General features: G+C 36.1%; 4 protein-coding genes and 4 pseudogenes across 9 annotated transcripts; all 8 read left to right on the top strand.

Moving 5' to 3' along the window:
- Positions 1-2,067: 2,067 nt before the first annotated feature.
- On the top strand, positions 2,068-3,323 carry LOC110423934 (dehydrodolichyl diphosphate synthase 6-like). Of its 2 annotated transcripts, none has more exons than XM_021438372.1 (2): positions 2,068-2,182; positions 2,401-3,323. In XM_021438372.1, exon 2 carries the CDS (start codon positions 2,443-2,445, stop codon positions 3,268-3,270), a length of 828 nt encoding a protein of 275 aa, XP_021294047.1. In that variant the 5' UTR covers positions 2,068-2,182; positions 2,401-2,442; the 3' UTR covers positions 3,271-3,323. The 2 variants fall into 2 exon arrangements, with proteins under 2 accessions (XP_021294047.1, XP_021294055.1); XM_021438380.1 differs by having other exon boundaries at positions 2,074-2,253.
- Positions 3,324-4,175: 852 nt separating this feature from the next.
- On the top strand, positions 4,176-5,219 carry LOC110423658 (dehydrodolichyl diphosphate synthase CPT3 pseudogene; annotated as a pseudogene).
- A 1,362-nt stretch (positions 5,220-6,581) lies between these two features.
- On the top strand, positions 6,582-7,759 carry LOC110423622 (dehydrodolichyl diphosphate synthase CPT3 pseudogene; annotated as a pseudogene).
- Positions 7,593-9,484, top strand: LOC110424064 (dehydrodolichyl diphosphate synthase CPT3 pseudogene; annotated as a pseudogene).
- A 2,071-nt stretch (positions 9,485-11,555) lies between these two features.
- Positions 11,556-15,229, top strand: GAUT3 (galacturonosyltransferase 3). Of its 4 annotated transcripts, XM_021419601.2 has the most exons (10): positions 11,556-11,745; positions 11,816-11,878; positions 12,195-12,247; positions 12,341-12,383; positions 12,572-12,619; positions 12,689-12,826; positions 13,105-13,248; positions 13,333-13,670; positions 13,758-14,703; positions 14,933-15,229. In XM_021419601.2, the coding sequence occupies exons 1-10, from the start codon at positions 11,737-11,739 to the stop codon at positions 15,206-15,208; spliced, it is 2,058 nt and encodes a 685-aa protein (XP_021275276.1). In that variant the 5' UTR covers positions 11,556-11,736; the 3' UTR covers positions 15,209-15,229. The 4 variants fall into 4 exon arrangements, with proteins under 4 accessions (XP_021275276.1, XP_021275283.1, XP_021275298.1 ...); XM_021419608.2 differs by lacking the exon at positions 12,572-12,619; XM_021419623.2 differs by lacking the exons at positions 11,556-11,745; positions 11,816-11,878 and having other exon boundaries at positions 12,715-12,826.
- Positions 15,230-15,474: 245 nt separating this feature from the next.
- LOC110410018 (Tetratricopeptide repeat (TPR)-like superfamily protein) lies at positions 15,475-18,287 on the top strand. Its single transcript, XM_021419589.2, has one exon. The coding sequence runs from the start codon at positions 15,615-15,617 to the stop codon at positions 17,841-17,843; it is 2,229 nt and encodes a 742-aa protein (XP_021275264.1). The 5' UTR covers positions 15,475-15,614; the 3' UTR covers positions 17,844-18,287.
- Positions 18,288-18,376: 89 nt separating this feature from the next.
- Positions 18,377-21,310, top strand: LOC110414161 (uncharacterized). 2 transcript variants are annotated; one of them, XM_021425239.2, is made up of 4 exons: positions 18,377-19,861; positions 20,001-20,194; positions 20,627-20,788; positions 20,891-21,310. In XM_021425239.2, the coding sequence occupies exon 1, from the start codon at positions 18,523-18,525 to the stop codon at positions 19,849-19,851; it is 1,329 nt and encodes a 442-aa protein (XP_021280914.1). In that variant the 5' UTR covers positions 18,377-18,522; the 3' UTR covers positions 19,852-19,861; positions 20,001-20,194; positions 20,627-20,788; positions 20,891-21,310. The 2 variants fall into 2 exon arrangements, with proteins under 2 accessions (XP_021280914.1, XP_021280906.1); XM_021425231.2 differs by having other exon boundaries at positions 20,624-20,788.
- A 2,083-nt stretch (positions 21,311-23,393) lies between these two features.
- LOC110423034 (vacuolar iron transporter homolog 2 pseudogene) lies at positions 23,394-24,199 on the top strand (annotated as a pseudogene).
- The last annotated feature ends 195 nt before the right edge of the window (positions 24,200-24,394 follow it).

Below are 24,394 nucleotides of genomic sequence, written 5' to 3'. Positions count from 1 at the left end.
ACTTGAAGTATCATATCTTAATGTAATTGGAGCACTAATGTGTCATACTAGCTATACATGACTTCATATATCAATTGTTTTAAATTTATTAGCAAGATATAATTCTTTTTCAACTCAAAAACATTAGAATAGAATTAAACATATACTTCGATATTTTCAAAGAACAATGGATATAGGTTTATATTGCTCAAATGCATTAAAATCAGACTTAATTGGTTATGCAGATACGAAATATTTATCTGATTTGCACAAACTCGATCCCAAACATGTTACTTATTCACATGTGGAGGCACAACTGTTTTATAGTGTTTTGTAAAACAACTTATAGTTGCTACTTTTTGTAACTATGTAAAAATTTTAGCAATTAATGAGGCAAGTCATGAATGTGTCTAGTGAAGATCTATAACTCAACATATTTAAAAAAAAAATGTGGTTTATCAACCAAAAAGGAATTGCTAACAACATTATATGAGAATAATATCGCTTGCATAGCCCAATTAAAGAAATTATACATTAAAGACGATAAGATAATACATATTTCATCAAAATTCTTCTTCACTCATAATCTTCAAGAAAAAGTTAGTATTCGTGTTCAACAAATTTGTTTATATGACAATCTAGTATATTTGTTCACTAAAGTCATTCCTACTGTAATATTTGCAAAGTTGATACAAAAGATAGGAATGGGTCATTTTAAAGATTTCAATAATGTAGTAATCAAGGGAAGTAAAATACATATTGTACTCTTTTTCTTCATCAAGAATTTTTCCATTAAGTTTTTCTTGATAAGGTTTTTAGTGAGGTAATATTTTAAAAGCGTATTTTTGAAAAGAATTATGAACTCTTTTTCCTTAACTCGGATTTTTTTTCCATGAGGTTTTTCTTTGTAAGGTTTTAATGAGATATATTTTTAATACAATGGATATTCAAGGGGGAGTGTTATGAATATTTTTGTGAATATCCATTTTTGTTATGTATATCTAGATTTTGATGTAAATTAGATTGAATGAAGATTAGGATTTATTCATTTATCTAATCTTTTAGTATTATTTTCATCTTATATTCTATCTAGATAAAGGTTATTAGCTTATAAACATGCCCATTCACATCATTGGTAAATATATACTTGAATAAGATCTTCTTATTGACTGTAAATATTTTCTCTACCTCTAAATACTTTTTCTATATTTGTTATTTCAAGTTCTATTTCATAACATAAAAAGGTTTTGAAATTATTTAATAAAATTCAAATAAGTTTTTATTATTTTGTTACATTCAATCAAACCCTTATATTTTTATTTTAGGTCAAATAAGCTCTTATGATTAATAATGAACTAATTATCATTACTTAAAATACCATTTGTTATTTATATCCACATGACAATGACCTAACGTTCATATGAATCATGAAAAATATCACATGATCATATTATTATGTCAAATTAACATATTATGTTAGCATTAATTATGATATGTCAACATACTACATTATTATTAATTATAATATGTTAGCATATTATGTTAGTATCATGTGATATAAGATGAAAAATAATGTTTTGTCTAAGTTAATAATTAATTATAAGGGCTTAATTGAAAGTAATAAATATTTAAATATTTTTGAATAATTAAAAACATTTTTAAATATTATGTAAAAAATAAATGGTTTTTGACCATAGCAATTAAAACTCGAGTGGTTACATATGTACTTTCAGTTACAACTTGTATAAAATTATTGTCATTTGCACACCGGTTAGTACGTCTCGTTTGCTTTATTAACTGTAGGGGCTTCGTCTCCAATGTGCTAAGTTTGGTCAGGCCGCTCAATTGCTGGATAAGAGGCGCATTTCCCTTTGTTTAAAGAAAACCCACACGTGATTTTTACAACCCTATTAGACGGAAAGTGCATCTATGACGAAAGGGACCATATTCAATCAAGTAAGCAGTGATTGTGCATTTAAACTGAAAAAAGGAAAACCACGTAAGAAACATGATCTGCCTTGTAGATAAATACAATGTCATTTCAGACTTCTTGGCAAAGCATTGCTTTCTCCCCTTTGCCGATTGATCCTTTAATTTTCTTTGTCTAGTTTTGTTGCTTTTGCAGCTGGATTAACTCTCAGTCTCAAACAGTGTCCGACTCGTTAACTTACCCCATGTTCATTGAGATCAGTTGATCATTCAGGTAATTAGTTGCTGGTGGTATTCCTAGAGAGAATTATGCAATTACAAAGATCAAGTGCTTGTTAATTAAGGGTGAGATTGACTTTCAAAAAGATCAATTCCTGGAAATTGTTTAGCATTCAACATGAGATTGCATTTCAAAAAGTTGTGTATGCTTAGTCAAAGTTAGTTTTTGTCTCGGTGTACAACAGTTTGGACTAAGTCGATTTTGCATTACAGGTGATGGTTTTGGTTATGCCTTGCATAAATTAAACTTTCAGTATGCAGAAAGGTGGAGTTGGTGAGAAAATGCTAAAGTTCCTTTTCAGAGTGGTCCGGTTCTTGAGAAAATGTATATTTTCTGTTCTATCTGTTGGTCCAGTCCCTGCCCACATTGCCTTCATCATGGATGGAAATCGCAGATATGCAAGGCAGCATAACCTGAAAGAGGGGGCTGGCCATGATGCCGGGTTTTTGGCTCTCATGTCGATCGTTATTTACGCCTGTGAACTGGGTATAAAATATGTCACAGTCTACGCCTTCAGCATCGATAATTTCAGGCGTAGGCCTGAAGAAGTTGAATGCATCATGAATTTAATGCTGGAGAAGATTGAACTAATGTGTCGAAAAGACAGCATAGTGAACCGCCACGGAGTCAGAATTCATTTCTCAGGGAACCTGGAACTCTTAAGAGAACCTATGAGGGATGCAGCAAAGAAATTAATGGCGGTTACTGCCAATAATTCTAATGCTTTGCTTACGCTTTGTGTGGCCTACACTTCCACCAATGAAATCATTCAAGCTATTCAGAAATCCTGTGAAGAAAAGTGGGTTGAAAATCAAGAACCCAGACGTGTAGGCCGTGGTCCAATTAATTTGTTGGAAATTGAGAAGCAAATGGATATGGCTATCGCACCTGACCCTGACATTGTAGTCCGGACTTCAGGTGAAAATCGTCTAAGCAATTTTCTGCTATGGCAGAGCGCACGAAGCTATTTGTTCTCCACCTTGGCGCTTTGGCCTGATATTAGTTTCTGGCATTTGGTTTGGATAGTCCTGAATTTCCAGAGAAACCAATCTCGTGTGGAGAAGAAAAATAAGCAAGTATAAAGCTTGTACCACCTTTACAATTGCTATATTTCATGATTATATTGACACTTAAATGGAAGTTTGATTAAATGATTATTAATTTATAAATAGATTTTACAGTCTCAAGTCAAACAACGGACTCTCTTTTCCTTTTCTCCATAAATCATCAGTCCCCTTTTCTCACTGGACCTCTAAGTTCACAACTCAAAGTTGGATTTAGGTCTGGGTTGCAAACTCTTGATAATTTGGAATAAACACAAAATAAATCTCAAACTTACAGGCTTGAAAATGTTGTTACTATTTGAAAATATTTTTTAATATTTTTTTGTCAAACTAAACACAAAATCTGATACCCTCAATAATATTGGGTATGCTAATGGATTTAGGAAGATTAACTTTTTGTAAATAGATTACGTTTTAGCTTTGTCAAAGTCCCTCCACATCGCACTTGAATATGTAGTTTATTAATTGATGTATGATTTTTATATTTAAAAGCAAAGATCGAATTTCCTTTCTCTTAATTTCAAAAAAAAAAAACAAAATACCTCCTCCACGTCCAGACTAATTCATCTATATATACCATATAGTTAAAATTGCAACTAATTAGATTAAAGTTTAAAATATAATTTGTGGCGTTCGTGGTTATAGGTAGCAGTTAGCACATAGTATTTGCTTAAGTAGTATAGGGTGGATGTTAAAGAGTAAAAATTAAGACTGGTGCTAAGGTAGTTACAGCGATTCCTGGAACAAACAAAATTTCGTGCCACTTCAGTGTCACGCTTCCAACATGCTCGAGAAATGCTGCAAAATTGACCAATGGATCGGTTGTCTTGGCGCGTAACTGATTCGAGCATGACAAAGACATGGTGCCTTAAATATCTGAGTCTGCAACTCTGCATCTCATCTGCCACTGTGCGGAGAACAGTTTGATATGGAGAAAGAAGTTATTCCAAGAAAAATCTTGTCTGGATGGATAAGTTTCGTTAGAAAATGTTTCTTTCGAGTTCTTAGAGTTGGTCCAATCCCCTCTCATATTGCTGTCATTATGGATGGGAACCGAAGATATGCCAAAAAGAAGAAGCTAGAAGAAGGGGTAGGTCATGATGCAGGGGCTTTTGCTCTCTTGTGCTTGCTTATTTATTGCTACGAGCTTGGCGTGAAACATCTGTCTGCTTATGCCTTCAGCATCGATAATTTCAAACGAAAGCCAGAGGACGTTAAAAAAATTATGGATTTGTTGAGGGAATGTATTCCTCTCTTGACTAGGATAGTGAAGCATCGTCCAATCAGAGTTCATTTTGCAGGAAGCTTAGAACTGTTGAGTGCAGATATTAGAATTCCAGCCAAGAGACTTATGGAAGCTACTGCTGATAACTCTAAATTTATCTTCACACTTTGTGTTGTCTACACTTCCACCGATGAGATCATGCATGTGGTTCAAGAATCTTGTAAAGAAAAATGCGATCATATTCCAGAAATCAGGGCAAATGATGCTAGCAACGGTTTACTGGGTGAGAATGGAGATAGTCATCAGGGTGATCAAGACCTTATAAAGTTAGTAGATATTGAAAAGCACATGTATATGGCCATTACACCAGATCCTGACATTTTGATCCGCACAGGGGACGAGCACCGCCTAAGCAACTTCCTTCTATGGCAGACTTCTTGCTGCCAGTTGTCTTCCTTGGTCACACTTTGGCCGGAGATTGGCATCTGGCAACTGGTGTGGGTGGTCTTGAATTTTCAGCGAAACCACCATTATTATGGGAGGAAAAGAAATGCAGCTGTAGACCTTGTAAATGGTTCATACTCTTCGTCCTCTCCACCTAGTCAATCATAGTATGTCGTTATTATTCTGGTCAGCGAGTTCTTTCTTGTGTCAGAGTTGATACTCTTGTCCCACAATAACATGTTACATACAACTGCAATAAACAAGAGACTATGCAGTATGCACTGTCAGTAGGATACAATCCACGCAAAGGGCACTTTTCTTTTTCATTCCTAGAAGAGGCACATGTTTTGTTTGCTGCAATTACAAGCGATGAGATTATTCCAACGCGAATTTGCCAATATGAAATCTCCACGTTTACAAGCAGGGTTATCCTGGACAAATTGTCAGGTCATGCTTACAAATATCACGCTTAAGGTTCTCTAGGATTTCTCCTCAGATCAGCCAATTGTCTCTAATCAAGCCACATGCATCAGTGGTCTTACGTCTTCTAAATAAAAATCACTTGGTACATGAAGGTGCTATAAAAGTTCCAAGTACAAATTACCATATGAAGTCACTCAATCTGAGACTTGCCAATTCATATCTCTGTTTCTCATCGGTACTCTAAGAAATAAGCACAGCAGTAGTAGTTTTATACTAATTGCATCCTTAAATGGAAATTACCCAAAACATTCGTATCAACGTTTTCATCACTTAACAGGGAAGTTACATCGGCCAAAAGCTTTATAATAATAGAAGGTAATTTTTATAAGCTATAATGCACGACTTGGTTTACAGTACAAGTTGAACCATAATATATATATATATATATAGTAACTTGCTTGAGTAAGATGCAAATTTGGGCAACTTCTTAGCCTTTATGGGCATGTAATAATTTAGAAATCGATGTGTGAGGCCTCAAAAATATAAAGGAATGGTGCATCTGAAGTCACAAGTTAAGACATCTATTACACTATATTGATAGTTATAAAATTAATTATTTTAGATATCAAATTTATTTAATTTTAGTGGTTTTCATGAAGATACATTTTGTTACTCACATGTATTCATATGTTGATACTTTAAATTTTAATTAATCAAGAATTAATTAAAACAATTTACAATTAAACATATATTTTCATTTTTATAATTATGATATCCATGTAATTAAATTATCCACATGTAAGACATATGTAGTAAAAATAAAAGGCACTAGTGCTATCTGGGCTAACAACTAAAGTCCAAGTAAGGATAGATTGTTGTCAATGAGATCCAAGAGTTTTGTTTATGTTTATAGTGGTACCCATTATCCCATGTTTGGGACAGAAATTGTTTTCTCTTTTAGCAATTCTCAGAAAAACAAAAGTGGGGGTAGTTAAAAAAAAATGAAGAGAGGTTTTCCCTCAACTTTAAATTGACAAGGTAGGTAGAGCAATTCCTGGAACAAACAAAATTGCATGCCACTTCAGTGTTTGTGAAAAGTTGTCACGCATCCAACATGACCACCGGATCGGCTCTCTTGGCGCGTTACCGATAAAAAGCATGACAATGAAATGGTGCCTTAAGTATTTCACTCTGCAACTCTGTATCTCATCTGTCACTTTAAGTAGAACAATTTGATATGGAGAAAGAATTTATTGAAAGAAAAATCTTGTCCGGATGGATAAGTTTCTTTAGAAAATGTGTCTTTCGAGTTCTTAGAGTAGGTCCAATCCCGTCTCACATTGCAATCATTATGGATGGAAACCGAAGATATGCTAAAACCAAGAAGCTCGATGAAGGGGCAGGTTATGATGTAGGGACTTTGGCTCTCTTGTACATGCTCGTTTACTGCTACGAGCTCGGTGTGAAACATCTTACTGTTTATGCCTTCAGCATCGATAATTTCAAAAGAAAGCCAGAGGAAGTTGAAAAAATTATGGATTTGCTGAGGGGTAGTATTCCACTCTTGACTAGGATAGTGAAATGTTGTCCACTGAGAGTTCATTTCGCAGGAAACCTACAACTCTTGGGGGCAGATATTAGAATTCCAGCCGAGAGACTTATGGAATCTACTGCTGATAACTCTAAATTTGTCTTCACGATTTGCGTTGCCTACAATTGCACTGACGAGATCTTGCATGCTGTTCGAGAATCATGCAGGGAAAAATGTGATCATATTCAAGAAATCAGGGGAATTGGTGCTAGCAACGGTTTACTAGGTAAGAACGGAGATATTCATCAGGGTGATCAAGACCTCATAAAGTTAGAAGATATTGAAAAGCACATGTATATGGGCATTGCACCAGATCCTGACATTTTGATCCGCACAGCGGGGGAGTACCGCCTAAGCAATTTCCTTCTGTGGCAGACTTCTTGCAGCCAGTTGTCTTCCTTGTTCACACTTTGGCCCAAGTTTGGCATCTGGCATCTGGTGTGGGTGGTCTTGCATTTTCAGCGAAACCACCCTTATTTTGGGAAGAAAAAAAAGGCAGCTGTAGACCTTGCAAATGGTTCATACTTTTCGTCCTTTCCACCTAGTAAATCATAGTTTAGTCGCTATTATTCTGGTCAGCGAGTTCTTTCTTGTATTAGAGTTAACACTCTTGTCCCGCAATAACATATTATATGCAACTGCAATAAACAAGAGACAATGCACTGTCAATAGCATACAAGCCACGCAAAGGGCATTTTTCTTTTACATTCCTAGATGAGGCACATGTTTTGTTTGCTGCAATTACAAGCTCCTTTTGCTCCGGACTAAGATTATTTCAACGCGAATTTGTGAATCTGAATTCTCCATATGTACAAGCAGGGGTATCCTAGACAAATTTCAGTCGTACTCGCAAATATTAGGCTTAAGTTTCTGTAGGATTTCTCCTGAGATCACCAGTTTTCTCTAATCAAAAGCTATGCATCACTAGTCTTACTTTCTAAATAAAAATCACCAAGCATGAAGGTGCTATAAAAGTTCAAGTACAAATTACCAGGTGAAGTCACTCTGAAACTCGCAAATTCCTAAAGCACAACTCGGTTTACAGCACAAGTTCAACCATATTATATTGTATATAGTTTGTAGTAACTTGCTTGAGTAGGATGCAAATTTGGGCAACTTGTTGACCTTCATAGGCATGCAATTATTTAGAAATCAATGCGTGAGGAGGCCTTGAAACTATCAAGGGAATGGTGTATCTCCAAGGAAATGGACTAACTTAGCAGCAAGTATTTTGCATCAGAATTGCTTTCTTTATCAAATACAACAAAAGGATAGTGCTTTGTGTTGAGATAAAAACTAGCTTGAGTGTTATTTTGTTTAAATATGTAATGGACAAGTGTCCACTTTGTTTTGTTGTACCGGTTTGATAAGTTAGATTGCTTGCTGCTGCTACATGTACTTAGAACGTTTAAGCATTGCATGCTTACCTTAATGGTATGTTAGACACTTGGATATGTTTTGTACAAGTGTTAGTCAAACAACTCATGTATATATTTATGCATTTCTTCCTTCAGGCAATATAATCGATATTAACCAAGTTCTCTGTTTTTTTTCTCTATTGCTCCTTTACTTTCTTTCTCTGCATGTTTGATACTTTCTGTTATGAATTTGTAAGAACACTTTGTTCCAACCGAGTGCGATCATAATAGTTTTGTATATATCGAGCGATGACCCTGCATACGGAGAAAGGTGGAATAAGTAGATCAGCAAGACGGTTCCTCTGGAAACTGAGCTACTTACAACGAAAATGCATATTCTCTGTTCTTTCTGTTGGCAGATTCCCTACTCACATTGCCTTCATAATGGATGGAAATAGAAGATATGGAAAGCAGCGAAACCTTAAAGGGGGGGCAGGACACAAAGCTGGGTATTTGGCCCTCATGCTCATGGTTATTTACTGCTGTGAACTGGGGATAAAATATATAACAGCCTACGCCTTCAGCATCGATAATTTCAAGCGTGGGCCTGAAGAAGTTCAATATATCATGGATCTGATGCTGGAGAAGATCGAGCTAGAATTAAGTAAAGAAGATAGCTTATTTAGCCGCTATGGAGTCAGGGTTCATTTCTCAGGGAACATGGAACTCTTAAGCGACCCCATTAAGGATGCAGCCAAGAGACTGATGGTGGCTACCGCCAACAACTCTAACATTTTGCTCACAGTCTGCCTTGCCTACACTTCCATGAATGAAATCCTACATGCTATTCAAGAAACTTATCAGGAAAAGCTGGCACAGATTCAACTTCAGGAGTCGATTTCAGAAGGGAGGATCAGCATGTGTAATCCGGAGCAGGGCGACCACGTTTTAAAGTTAGCAGAGATTGAGAAGCACATGTACATGGCAATTGCACCTGATCCTGACATTATAATTCGTACTTCCGGTGAAAATCGGCTGAGTAATTTCCTGCTGTGGCAAAGTGCAAATAGCTGTTTGATTTCTTTCTCTCAGCTTTGGCCTGGGATTAGTTGTTGGCATCTGGTTTGGGCGGTTTTGAACTTCCAGCGAAACCACTATTATTTGGAGAAGAAAAAAAAGAAGCAAATATGAATACGATCCTTACCGTTCGATGAAATTCCTCATGTTCTTTGCGTTTTCGTCTTTGGTGACTAAGCTTTTCCCTTCTCTTTGTGTTTTCTCAATAATGTGATCCCAGAGAAATTATTAAGAGTAATAAAATTGCAATTATTTTGCTTATAAGCTAAATAAATTGGTTTTCTTTTTCGTTTTCATGGGGACAATGAATTTTTTGTGGATATATACAAAGGTGTCATCTTCATAGTCATAGTTAATCTTTGATATAATACTTGAAAAAATCTTTTGATTTATTTAGTAAAATTCAAATAAAATTTTATTATTTTATTATATTTAATTAAATTTTTATATTTTTATTTTAAATCAAATAAATTTATATACTTAAAAGTCGATTACGATCAACTTATTGTTGTTAGTTAAAAAATAACTTGCAATTAAATGATGACGTGACAAATATGATATAATGATCAAATCACGTTATATTTTTTGTTTTTTATATTATTACTACGTAACATAAAAATAACAAGTAACGTTTTGATTAATGATAGTTAATTGATCATTAATTATAAAAATTTATTTGATTTGAAATATAAAATAAAAATTTAATTGAACTCAATAAAAAAATAAAAATTATTTAAATATTTTTAAATAATTTAAGAATATTTTGAACTATTATATCTTAATATTTTGCATTATTTCTCTTTTGTGGGGTTGATTAAAAGCGTAGACTTAGAATAAGATGAAATAACAAGATTCCATAATTTAATAATCATAATTTACATTAGTTAATATTCTCTTCTGCACATAAATTAAATTATATGGATTAAAAATTGATATTTTGTAATACATGACTTGATTTTACTTGCATAAAATGTGCGTAGAGGCTAATTTTTCTTATAATTGTGTTATTTTAATGATTGTATTAATGGCACGACTGGTATGGGAGAATAGTTAAGCTATTCCCCTTATTCCTTTCTCAATATTTTTTTTGTTTGGTTAGAAGTACGGAACAATAGCTATTCTCCAAAATCTTGGTTTAGCCATTTCCCTCCTCTCCATGTTAATGACTATTCCATGACTACGAAGTAGAGTACAAATTTAGTGGACAAAAATGTCTCTATTTATTGAAAATAATTACAATTTACAACTAGAAAATAAAAATAAAGAAAAAGAAAAAGTAAAAAAAATTAAAATACAAAAATATATTAACAATTTAATAATAAATTAGTAGTGTTTAAATTTTTAATGAAAACAGAAATTAAAAAATTAAATACAAATAGGGAAAAAATAAAAAGAAATTTAAATAAAAATCATTGTAATAATTTAATAATAAATTATTAATATTTTAAAATGTTAGTAAAAATAAAATTAAAAGATTAAAAAAGAAAAAATATTATTAAATTAAAATAATGATTAATTTTACTTAATTTATTAAATTATAATAAAAAGTAATTTTATCATTTATTCCTTAATTATTTCAAAACTATTTTTATCAATCAAATATCAAAATGAGTTATAATAACAATTCTTACCTTATTTAATTCTATAAACCTAACAACATAATACTTATTTAATTTTATTCTTTCCCTATTCTATTTTCATAAAATAATTATTTTATTTCATTCTATGAACAAAAGTATTGTAAGCGATTTGAAATTTAAAAAGAAAAGATAAAAATAATGATAATACAGCATAAATAAGAATATTAATTAAAAAGATAAAATATTTAATGTATCTCACTTGGATTACTCAACAATATTATAAACTTATCATATCTTATCATAATAATATCCTCATTTAGGTAAAACATTTTTTAATCCATTAAAGTCATCTGTGGTGGACGGTGCTATAACTTACTCTCTTGTTATTTTCCAAGTGGAGCCATGAAAATTTGAAGCACCAACACAACATGTCAATTTCAAATCCTAAATTTAACATGTTTTGACTAATAACATTTTGCTAAGATTATGCTAGTACTATTGCGATATATATTTTTTATGTGATATTAATTCGGCTTTTACTCTTTATTTTAATAGAAAAAAAAATCCCTTTCACTATCGGCAAAAATAAAAGAAAAAGGAAAAATTAGAAAGTGTCAAAACCGTCGGAGAACTGATTTTAGTTGAGTCGCGCTGGCTTCGTGAGCTTCCTGGCGCACTTTAGAGAAACGCGTAGTTGAAGAAGACGACGAGTCGTCGACAAAGACAAATAAAAAGAAAGGAGAAAAAAAAGGGAAAAAGGACGGTAAAATAAAGCGATCGTGATTGATGACATATGTAAGTCTCGTTCGTCACACTCTTACTGGACTTTGAGCAAAATCCAAAATCAAATCTCTCTTCCCTATAGATGGAAGCAGGTTCGAGGAGTTTCTGGAGCTTCGATCCCGTTCTAGTCGGCTGTTTCGTATTCGTACGCACTCTGACATCTCTCCCTCTCTCTATCACTCTCAAAACTCCTCACTTCTCTCAACCTGCTTAATTTGGATTTAAATCAGTTGTTTTGTCCTTTTTAGGGTTTTAATGGTTCGATTGTAAATGTTTTAGATCTTTATGTAATTTGATTAAGTTAATATCCGAATCAATCGTAATATTATAATAAAATGAAAAATGCGAACATTTATTAGATAATTATTTCCTCGCTCTGTTCTTTTTCTATGCCGTTTTTTAGTTAATTATTGTTAAGAATGTAAATTGACAACGGTAATGCCTGGTATATATTCTGTCAGGTTATTTTCAGTATTGTTAATGCTGATGCAGACATATCAGATAACAAAACACTGTAAGATCATTTCTAAGAAGTTTTATTTTTGGAGATTCTTTCTTCCTAAATTTAATTGATCTTTGATTGTTTGTTTAATGTTATGTCTTTCAGTGGAAGGGGACTCAAAGCATATCAGCCGCCGTATGACAGAAAGGTTCCTTCATAATATTTATACCATTGAATCATGTTGTAGTTTTGATTTATCGAAATTTGGCGGTTTTCCATAACTAATTATCGTCTGCCATAACTTTGCCTGCATTTTCATGAGTTCTTACATTGAAAATTTTGTTTTCTTAAATACATTGCACAACCTAACCGTTGGTCGGAATGTTGACTGAGCAGGAAGAGGATGCTTCCTCTGGTGCTCTAATTCTCAATGACAGTGAGAAGGTAATGAGTGGAGCTTTTTCCTCTTAACTACTGATTCTAATGATGCTCATATATATTTGTTTCATACAGGATATTGACATAATTGCAACTTACAGTGATGCTTCTGGCACTGTTAGAACAAGTAGGGTGAAAATGAAGGACCTTTCTGCTTCATGGGTTCTGGAAAACCCTAGTAATGGAGATCCTGACAACCTTAAGGGCCCACAGGTACTTCCATTTTATTTTGCAAAACTGGTTTTAGTAATTCGTGGTCCTATACTCAAAATTAAGTTTTCAATGCTTATTCATGGTGGTCAAATTCATAACAGCTACTATAGGTAAAATAAGGTTATGATCTAAGCACCGTCCTATAATCAACTTGAACAGTTTCAACAGTTATGTGGGCTATATGGCCAGGAAAAAGAAAGTTATATCATCTGCCCTAATTTATTTACTGCTTCCTAGTTCAAGTTGTTGACATCGCTGATTGAAAAATTATCTCTTAGGTACTTAAACTGAAAGATTCATATCAACCTAGCAAAACATTTGAAGGAAATGTTGAACATTTTATAGATGATCATCAGTTGGAAGAAGGTGAAATTCAAAATCTTCAGAGGGCATCATGGAGCCCTGTGAAGTACAAGCGTCAGGTAAAATGTCTGACACTACTGTGTATTTACTTTATGCATCCTGCATGGTTGGTCTAGATTTGTCATAGTATTTATACTCTTCAGATATTGCGGCAAAAAAGGAGGGATTTCCGTACTGCAGAACTCATCCGTCAAGTTAAAGAGTCTGACAAGCAGATGCAAGCAACAGCAGCAATTGAGAGCTTGACAAATATGGACACTGTTGGCAAGGGAAAATACAGCCTATGGAGAAAAGATTTTGAAAATCCTAATTCTGATTCTACCTTGAAGCTTATGCGTGACCAGATTATTATGGCGAAAGCATATGCAAACATTGCCAAGTCTAAGAACCAAAATGCCCTTTACAATTCTCTTTTGAAACATGTCAGGGAAAGTCTACTTGTTATTGAAGAAGCAAATTCTGATGCTGAGCTTCATTCAAGGTATAATTACTTTATGTCCACTGTTTTCTGGTTATCAGGTATATGTATTTCTGGTTTTCATTCAAAAGTATGTTGTTCTATTTGCAGTGCACTTGATCATGCAAAAGCAATGGGCCATGCTCTGTCTATAGCAAAGGATCAACTCTATGATTGTCACACAGTTGCAAGAAAGCTTCGAGCCATGCTTCAGTCAACAGAAGATAATGTAGGTTCACTGAAGAAAAGGAGTGCCTTCTTGATTCAGCTAGCTGCTAAAACTGTCCCAAAACCATTGCATTGCCTACCTCTGCAGCTAGCAGCAGACTACTTCATTAATGGATATCAAAACAAAAAGGATCTTAATAAAGAAAAGCTTGAAGATCCTTCTCTATACCATTATGCCATCTTTTCTGATAACGTACTGGCAACATCTGTGGTTGTCAATTCTACAGTGCTGCATGCAAATGAGCCTGAGAAACATGTTTTCCATATAGTCACTGATAAACTGAATTTTGCTGCAATGAAAATGTGGTTTATCTTGAATGCACCTGAAAAAGCAATAATCCAGGTTGAGAACATCGATGATTTCAAGTGGCTGAATTCCTCTTACTGTTCTGTTCTTCGTCAACTCGAATCTTCCAGAGTTAAAGAATATTATTTCAAGGCAAATCACCCATCCTCTCTCTCTGTTGGGTCTGACCATCTCAAATACAGGAATCCGAAATATTTATCGATGCTGAATCATCTTAGATTCTACCTTCCTGAAGTGTACCCAAAACTCCACAAGATTCTATTTTTGGATGATGATATTGTAGTTCAGAAGGATTTGACACCTCTTTGGGATGTAGATCTGCAAGGAATGGTGAATGGTGCAGTGGAGACCTGTAAAGAGAGCTTTCATAGATTTGACAAGTATCTCAACTTCTCCAATCCAAAAATCTCAGAGAATTTTGACTCAAATGCTTGTGGTTGGGCATTTGGGATGAATATTTTTGATTTGAAGGAATGGAGAAAGCAAAACATAACAGGAATATATCATCGATGGCAAGATATGGTAATGCTTCAGTACTGCTTTTCCAACGTTTCAATTTTCTAACAAGTTTCTGTTTTCCTTCTAATGCAAAATTATATTTTTTTTCTCCACAGAGAAAAATTTTTCTCCTATGTCTGTCATATTAGCATAACTTAAAAGGCATTTTGATTGTTATGTACTATGAGTTTCTAAACTTCTTTTTGTCAGTAGTTTCCTGAATATTGCGACTGATGAAGAAACTGCTTTGCAGAATGAGGATAGAACTCTTTGGAAGCTGGGCACATTGCCGCCAGGACTGATCACATTCTATAACTTGACTTATCCACTGGATCGAAAATGGCATGTCTTAGGACTTGGGTATGACCCAGCCCTCAACCAAACTGAGATAGAAAATGCAGCTGTCATCCATTACAATGGAAACTATAAGCCATGGTTGGATCTGGCTATCGCCAAGTACAAGTCATACTGGTCTAAATATGTAAAGGTCGATAACTATTACTTTCGACTCTGCCACATTAGTGAATAATAGTTGACCAATTTTTTTTTTCCTTCTTGCTTTCACTTATTCACACATGTAATTCTTTTATTACAGTAAAGAGAAGAAAAGGGAAAATTTTTTATGGTTCTTTGTTGCTTTGGTAGGAATATCATCATCTTCTTTATTCTTTTTTCTATGCAATAAGGTTTTCGTCCTAACATTCATTTAATTAGCTAGATATGCATTTTTCTTTTTGTTCAATTTTCACTAATGCCTCGAGCTCTACTGACTGGGAAACAATTCAAAATGAGCCGTAACTCAACTTCATAATATAATATGAGAAACGAGAAAATTTGAGGAAAGCCAGGTCTGCAGGGTTCAGTTGTTTCAGAAGCAGTTTAACAGGTTGGGTGATGTTGAGCTTTTCAATTACTATTATGTATTTTGATTCGCCATGCGCTTTCCAGCAAACCTCTGGGGTTCAAAGCTCCCAAGCTGGAGTTTGAGAATCAAAGAATCATACCGCGTTGGAAAATGGCTAGAGGTGTTTTCTCACTATCAGGAGATGAAGAGATATGGAGTTCATCCATCAGATCCTTCAGTGTTCCCTCCCATTCTCAAAGCGTGTCTGAACCTCTCCCCTACACATGGGAAATCAGTCCATGCATATTTGATCAAACAAGGTTATCAATCATTTGCTTCCACTGGGAACTCCATTGTGGACTTTTACATGAAATGTGGGGACTTGGAATCAGCATTGGGTGCTTTTGATTGCATGCAGAATAGGGATTCAGTGTCTTGGAATATTATTATTTATGGGCACCTTGATCAGGGTGTTCTAAAAGAAGGTTTAAGGTGGTTTAATAAGGCTAGGGTTGCTGCGTTTGCACCGAATGCTTCCACATTGGTTCTTGTAATTCAGGCATGCCGCAGTATTGGAGCTTACCATGAAGGATTAGAAATTCATGGATACATGATTAGGAGTGGATTATGTGCCATTGATTCTGTTCAGAACTCCTTGTTGAGCATGTATATGGTTACAGACTTAATGTGCGCGCGAATCCTGTTTGATGAAATGTGTAATAAAGATGTGATCTCTTGGAGTGTGATGATTGAGGGTTATGTGCAAAGTGAGGAGGCAGAAATTGGCTTGAAGTTGTTCCGGGAAATGGCGTCTGAGGATGGGATCCAACCAGATGGTGTAACCACAGCAAGTGTTCTGAAGGCCTGCGCAAGATTAGAAGACATTCATATGGGAAAGTTGGTCCATGGAGTAGTGATCAGAAGAGGAGACAATAATGATTTGTTTATAGGGAATTCCTTAATTGATATGTATTCAAAGTGCAAGGATGTTGATTCTGCCTTTCAAGTTTACAAGGAGATGTCTCAAAAGAACATTGTTTCATGGAATTCTATCGTATCTGGATTTGTCCTCAATGAGAAGTATTCAGAAGCTTTATTGCTGTTTAAATTGATGGGGAAGGAAGGAGTTGAGGTAGATGAGGTGACTCTCATGAATTTTCTTCAAATATGCAAATATTTTGTGTACCCATCTCAGTGCAAGTCTGTTCACTGTATAATAATCAGACGGAAGTATGAATCGAATGAATTAGTCATAAATTCTTTAATTGACGCTTATGCGAAGTGCAATCTTGTTGATCATGCATGGAAACTTTTCGATGGCCTGAAGGAAAGGGATGTGGTGTCATGGAGCACTATGGTAGCTGGATTAGCTCACTGTGGCAAGCCTGATGAGGCAGTTGGAGTTTTCTGCGAGATGAGCAAAACACTGGAGAAGCCCACTGGCATTACCATCATAAATCTTCTTGAAGCGTGTTCTCTTTCTGCTGAACTGAGAAGGTCAAAATGGGCCCATGGAGTTGCAATCAGAAGAGGCTTTGCAGCCGAGGTAGCTGTTGCAACTGCAATTGTTGATATGTATGCAAAATGTGGTGCCATTGATACCTCCAGAAAGGTCTTCGATGGAATGCCACAGAGAAATGTCTTGTCATGGAGTGCCATGGTAGCAGCGTATGGTATGAATGGTCTTCCCAGAGAGGCATTGGCATTGCTCCCAGAAATGAAATTGCAGGGTCTGAAGCCAAACTCTGTGACTACTCTCTCAGCACTATCTGCATGTAGTCATGGAGGGTTAATTGAAGGCGGCCTTTCTTTTTTAAAATCAATGGTCCATGAATATGGGATAGTGCCCGGGTTGGAACATTATTCGTGTGTGATTGACATGTTGGGTCGCGCAGGCAAGCTTGACAGTGCGGTGGAATTGATTGACCAGATCCCCGATGGTCTTAAGGCTGGTGCAAGTGCTTGGGGAGCTATTTTGAGTGCCTGTAGAAGCCATGGAAACAGTGAGCTTGGTGCAGGAGCTCTCTCTCATGTTCTTGAGCTGGAGCCTATGAACTCAGCAGGATATTTGCTTGGATCAAGCATGTATGCTGCGGAAGGTTTATGGGGAAGCGCAACGAGAATGAGACGGTTGGTGAAAGAGAGAGGGCTGAGGGTCTCCGCTGGCTACAGCTTGGTTCACGTTGGCAACCGAGCTTGGAGATTTCTTGCAGGGGATTGCTCCAACCTCCGCGCTCCAGAGATAGACATCATGGTTAAGCAGCTGCATAGTTGCATGAATATTGACGAAAGGATTCACTCGGGAGTCGTTGAATGCTGAGGTGTATTTTCGTCTCCTTGTGAGCAAGATCTTTGATCGAATGAGCTAGTTCAAGATTGACAGCAATTGATGTTCGATTCAATCAGTAAGTACACCTGTTAATGCTGCTGAACCAAGAATTCATGCTAGTGCACATTTGTAGTGATGCCTATGAAGAAAATGAACATAAATTTGATTATTACTTGACTAAAAGAAATCATGGACGCACCCAAATGCAATTTGAAAGGTTGTAATGTACATATGATTAAAAATTGAGCAAGAGGTGAAAAGTGAAAAAAAAAAGTTGAATAAAAACATGATTTATTTTTATTTTTCTTATTTTTCCTTTATCTTTTATTTTCCTCCTTTATTTTTTTTTCTTTTAGAATAAGTTGTTAAAAAATGAAAAGATTAATTTATTCAATCAATTTGTATTTTTATTTAACTTTTTAATATTTAGAACTCATGTATACAATAACATATAAAAAAATTTTGTCAAGCTGAAGCGGGCGTTCACTAATATTAGAGTAGAAAAAGCGTGCAACAAAGTAAAAACAATCTTTTCTTGTGGACTTTGAAATTCCCACACGTCAAAACCCTAAAATTTCCTCAAAAGCTCATCCCCACAATTTCATTTCAATGCGAACCGTAACTGTAAAACCCTAATTCCCCCTTCTGTCACAATCTGAGCGGAATCATTATGGCACCCGGTCTCAGAACGACTTCCGGCGCCCCTCCCTCTTCCCGCAAGCGCCACCTCTCCGATTGCGCTAAGCCCAAAACTCCAACGCCGTTGGATCTCTCTTCCCCTAAAAAGACCCGGGACCTCCCCAACTTGACAGAATGCCAAGCCTGCGGATCCCGAACCGACACCGCCAACGGCAAGAACCGAATTCAAACGCTTTACAGCGAGTGGCGCATTGTTCTCCTCTGCTCTAGATGTTCTCATCGCGTTGACTCATCCGAAATCTGCTCTTATTGTTTTAAAGAAGCCTCCGAAGATTGCTTTTCTTGTGGCCAATGTAAGCGTTCCCTTCACAAAACTTGTTTTTTAGATTACAAATCTGTTCCGCCGTGGTCCTTCTCTATTTGCGGTTCGGAATTTACGGTTTGCATCGATTGTTGGGTCCCCAAACAGATTGCTCGTAAAAGGGGTAATTTCAGGCGCAATAAAAAAGCCAGGAATTCTAGCATTTTGGATAATAGGGACGGTGGGGGGGCTAAATTGTTGGAATCTGTAGTGAAAGATGCGAATTGTGCGATGGGGAAGAAGGTTGAGGCAGCAGTTAAGGCTAGGGAGATGGCGGTTAAGAAAGCCATTGTGGCCAAGCGGGCTGTGGAATTGGCGAGTAATGCATTGGAAGAGTGTGATGATGCTGAATTGGCGTTTCGGTTGCATAGGGCAATGAATAGTTCGCCTAGGATTTCAAAGAATAGAATATTGGGTGATCAAAATGGTTTGGAGCCATTGATTGCTGGTAATAGGGCTTTCAGTGGCTTGAAACCAACTGAGATAGTTTATGCACGGCGTAGTAAGAATCCAACTCAGATAGTTTATGCTTGCTGTAGAAATGAACCAACTGAGAAGGTTTATCTAGGGCGCAGAAAGAAACCAACTAAGTTAGTTTATAAACGGCGCAGAAAGCACAGCGAATGCAAGGAAGAGTGTGGTGTTGAAATAGGAATGAAGGAGAGAGAGGAGAACTGTTCTAGTTTGTTGTTGAACTCAAGCGGGTTTCATAGTGGCATGAAATCTGAGTCTAAACCTTGTAATTACCAAGATGACTGTACTGTCTTTAAAGATACACGGTCTGATGTGAAACTTGTTCATTATTTGTTAACATACAGTAGGAAGAAATCAAACCCAAAGGAAACTCCAAATGGCAAAATTAAGTCCCTATCTGAAGGATATAACCTTGAAAGTCAGATTACAGCTCCTCAACTGCCAGAATCCCTAATGATCTCGACTTCTACACTCCAGCATTGTGATATTCCTCATCAAGCTGCAGCCGGTGCAAGTGACTCGTAGACTGAAGAAGGTAATGGAAAGTTCAGCCTTCTTATTTTACTTTTTATTAATTTTTTTTTGTTTTTCCAAATAGTCTCAGTTGTAATGGAAGTTTTTTATACAGTTGCCTGCCCTGTTTTCTGATTTTCCTTGGTTGTTATTCATTGCAGCATTCTTTTCCTTGGATTGGGTTGTGGATAATTTGTCTGGGATGCTTTGAGGATGCTCTGCAGAGTAGCTGGTGTATATAATTGCAAGCCAGTTGAGGAAAAAGTGCTGCCGAAGATAATCTTACAACTTTTGGAGGTTCCTGGTTGCAACTTAAAAAGTCTCATGGTCATGGGAATATCCACATATTGGATGGGTAAGTGCCTAATGTTTGTGTTGCCTTCCTGTGATTTTGGAGTTGTAATTGCCCCTAAACATGTCCAATAAGTGGCAGTTTCAAGAAAAAAAATTGATTTTTTCTAAATTATTGGCAAATAAAAGTGGGGACCCTCGTTTTAAGTGCGGATTTTGTATCAGGAAATATTCTGTATCATGAGCTCTTAACATTTGAATCCTCTATATCTTAGTGTTTGTGCCATCTTCTGAATGTTTTGCAGGGATATATTTAAATGAGGTCTGGATGAAAATGTTTTTGAATACAGTCATAGATGTTGGTGATAACCTATTTTAAATCATCAATACATTCAGCATAATATTGAGCAAAATATTTCTTCTTTTCATTTGGCAAAATATCCCCTTGTATTTATGATGTTATCTATGAAAGTTCATTGTTCTGTTTGCACAGTAGTTCTACTGATGATGATCCTTGGATTATTGACAAGCTAAATTGAAGCAATACCTCACATGGTGATAGCCATTTGAAGATGATTTACTCTTTGCAACAAAGCACTTGATTATAATCTGTCATGGACTATTGCCCCCTGAAGACTAATGGAATTGCTGCAAAATGGTGCGTATGCTTACTTTGTGAGCGCTATGGTAAAGAGCTTAAATGTGAAGGTAGCCCCCTTTTTTTGGTCTAATGGCTTTTCAAATTTTTCCATTTATGTAGTATTGTTCACCAGTGCTCAGTAAGAGACTTTTTTGTTGCAATGAATGTGATCTTGGTGACCAAGCACAAAGCATAAGGTTCAGTGTTGAAGGTGGTGACATCATGCAAAACTGCTAAATGGAAGGACTTGATCTAGATCATTTCTTGAGAATCTTGGTTAGGCAAGTTCCCTTTTTGGTTCATCTTGACTCATTTAACAGTTTTTGGTTAAATTTTAATGTTAGACAACACTTCACTTCTTATCAAATGAAGCTTTTTGGAAATTTTACTAGAGGATGTTTTAATATTGAGTGCATCATGTTTTTGTCTTAAGATTTGTTCCATTGCCTGTAATGATAATAAACATTTGTCCTAATGCGAAATTTGTTTTCAACATTTTCCATTTTCCAAATTTTATCTGTTTCATCAACTCTTGTAAAATGCTTGCCTGAGTTAAACATGTTAGCATTCAATGGATGTGGTCTGAATACAATCAAATAGAAAGCAATAATTTTTCCTTTTCACTTAATAACAGAGTATGCTGTCTTAGAATTAATGGAAAGCCCCTTGTTTTGCCAATACTTCTATTTGAGAGTATGATTCATTGAATTTCCTTTTTTTTTCACTTAACGTGTATCAACAAATGCCGCGTCCCAAGATGCACGAGATTGGGCATCCAGCTGTGCACAAAATTGAAGGTGTAGTTGCCCAAATATGCATGCAATTATCCAGCTGCAATAACATGTGTTTACATTTTTGTTCAGTTATATTTTGGTAGAGGGATTAGATTCAACATTTTGAGGATTAAATTTAAAATAGAACTGAATAAGAGGAGTGCTAGGCAGAACTTATAAGTGACAGGAGATGGAGCCTAGGCGCAACATAAGGTGAGGCTTGGTGTTGGTGAATCATTGCACTCAACCCCCGCCTCCCATGTTGCTTTGGTGTAGCCTCTGATGCCTTCCAATAAAAATAAAAAAAGACGACTCAACCTAATTTCCCCACTTGGGATTTTATTACTTCGAAAAAGAAAAAGGTTGAAAGTGGGGGAAGGTTTATTAACAGTGGTGGGCTCTAAGCCACCCCAGAAGACGAAGAAAGAGGGATAGAATGTGGGGTGGAAAAGTGTAAAATTTGGTTGTAAAGGTGAAGGAAGTTGAGCCTTGGTTCATTATTTTAGCCAAAAGAAGGATATGTGTAGACTGCACGCCATCACGACTGGGGCCGATGTTGGCAACTTTCGTGTGGAAGGCGCACTTCCCTAAAAACTAGTGTTTTATTCTTTATTAAGTATTATCTAATAATCAAATGGATGGTCACCAGGTCAGCAAATCCACCTCCGATTCCACTCGACCAGCCATCTTTACAAATAAATTCAACCCCTTTCCATACGTTTGAGCACTCCATTCAATTACATGCCAACCCCTCTTTTTCTAAGTTTATAATAATCGGAATGTCGCTTTACGTGCTCTTTCCTTGTTTTTCTTTCTTTTGGAAAATAAAAATAAAAAGAAGCAATAATTTAAAACCAAGTAGTCGTTTGAGTTTTGAAACCCACAAACAGACACTTACGACTGCACCAGCGATCACAGCTATGTTGAACATTTACCCAATATGTTGAAGGTCAGGAGTGTGTGTGCACAAATAGCTGAGGTTTGATACTGGACATCTGAACTTTAGCCAAGTAACAACTTTGTAGAAAAACAATTAGTGTGTATAAGCAGCTACTTTCCACATAATTTTGTAGCAATAATTCCACCAGTGACATTAATATTAGAAACTGCCAGTTGTAGAATCGCTTGCTTTCAACTAATCTTGGAATAGTTTCCAGCCAATATAAAGCATAAACCCAAGTCATAGCTTCTTTTTTATTTTTGTTTTTTTTTTCACTTGAATGGTTCCTTAGAGAATTCAATTTTTTTTTTCTTTTTGCTGCTAAATGCCACGCTTCCAAATTTGAAACCCCAAGTCTGTGATGGGATTGGAATGGAGAAAATGAAATGAAAACCTAATTATGTAATAAATGGCAAAAAAAGAAATGAAAAGTGATGTTGGTTGCCATATACATAAAATGTAATTTAGAGAGTAAAGAAAGAGTGTTCACGTTAGATTCCAAGCTCTTGCTCTCAAATTCACGGTGATGACTCTACTGGTAATGCAGAACTAGAAATTGACACTTGTAAGATATTGAAACTTGCTATACGTACATACATATATATATATATATATATATATGATATATGAGCATTTTTATTAAGACAGAGTACTAGCTAGACTGGTTTGCATTAATTGATTCAGGCTCTCACTGCTGAATCCAATTGGATGTTATGCAATGAAATGAACTAAAAGCATATTGGAATATACATACATTAATTAATTGTTAGGAGCGTGTGTCTTCCTCATTCCTTCATCTTTGCCCACCACAATTCATAATCAACCTACTTGGTCACTCACCATGCCAAAATCTTGCTCTATAAATTCTCTCGATGAGAGGCGTGTGTCCTCCACAAGTCTTCCTTTCTCATCCTATTTTCTTCCTTTGAGAATATTATTATTATTATTATTATTGTCCTTGTTTTTGTCCATCATGGCTGCCCCCCAAACTCGTCAACTTTCATCGCTTGACAAGGTTGAGATGTCTACACATGTAAACGACACTGAGAAGAACCAGGTTCAAGAACCTGCAGATAATGAGTTTGACTACTCTCAGAGAGGACAGTGGCTTCGTGCCGCCGTGTTGGGAGCCAACGATGGATTAGTTTCCGTTGCATCTCTAATGATGGGTGTTGGATCTGTTAAAGAAGACGTCAAAGCCATGATCGTTGCTGGTTTCGCAGGGTTGGTTGCTGGAGCCTGCAGCATGGCAATTGGAGAGTTTGTGTCTGTGTATACCCAAAGGGATGTAGAGATAGCTCAAATGAAACGAGAGAAGCAAAAGAGAGAGAGTGAAAATGTTGATGGTAATGATAAAGCGGGTGATCAGAAGGAGCAGCTGCCCAATCCAGGACTAGCTGCTGCAGCATCAGCCTTGGCCTTTTCAGTTGGTGCAGTGCTTCCGCTATTGGCAGCAGCCTTCATAAGGGACCATAAGGTAAGGATGGCGGTGGTGGTTGCGGTGGCTACCATGGCTTTGATGGTGTTTGGAGCGCTGGGTTCTTTGCTTGGGGGGACTCCGGTAGTGAAGTCCAGCGCCAGGGTGCTTGTTGGAGGATTGATGGCCATGGCTATTACTTTTGGGCTCACCAAGTTGATTGGCTCTGGTGGGATGCAAAGTTGAGTTGCTTCATCCTCAACTCTTCTTTCTTCTTTCTCCTTGCGTGTTCCACTGCCCAATGCAAATTGTTATACATGCAAGGGCTCGGTGTGGCTTAATCTCTTTTTCCTTTTCTTCGTCAAGAATTCAGTGTGTTTGGGACAAATTATGTAAAAACAATAAGATTTAGTTAAATGTAAAATATTAACTACAATAATTAAATTTGTGCAATGATAATATCAGCAGCCCAATTCTACTACAAATAACTAGTA

This window comes from Theobroma umbraticum, unplaced genomic scaffold (assembly GCF_002168275.2).
Source record: "Theobroma umbraticum cultivar Fairchild unplaced genomic scaffold, ASM216827v3 scaffold_30.0, whole genome shotgun sequence".
Taxonomy (NCBI): Eukaryota; Viridiplantae; Streptophyta; class Magnoliopsida; order Malvales; family Malvaceae; genus Theobroma; species Theobroma umbraticum.
The sequence above is the reverse complement of the archived record's forward strand: the minus strand, read 5'-3'. Positions and strand labels throughout refer to the sequence as shown.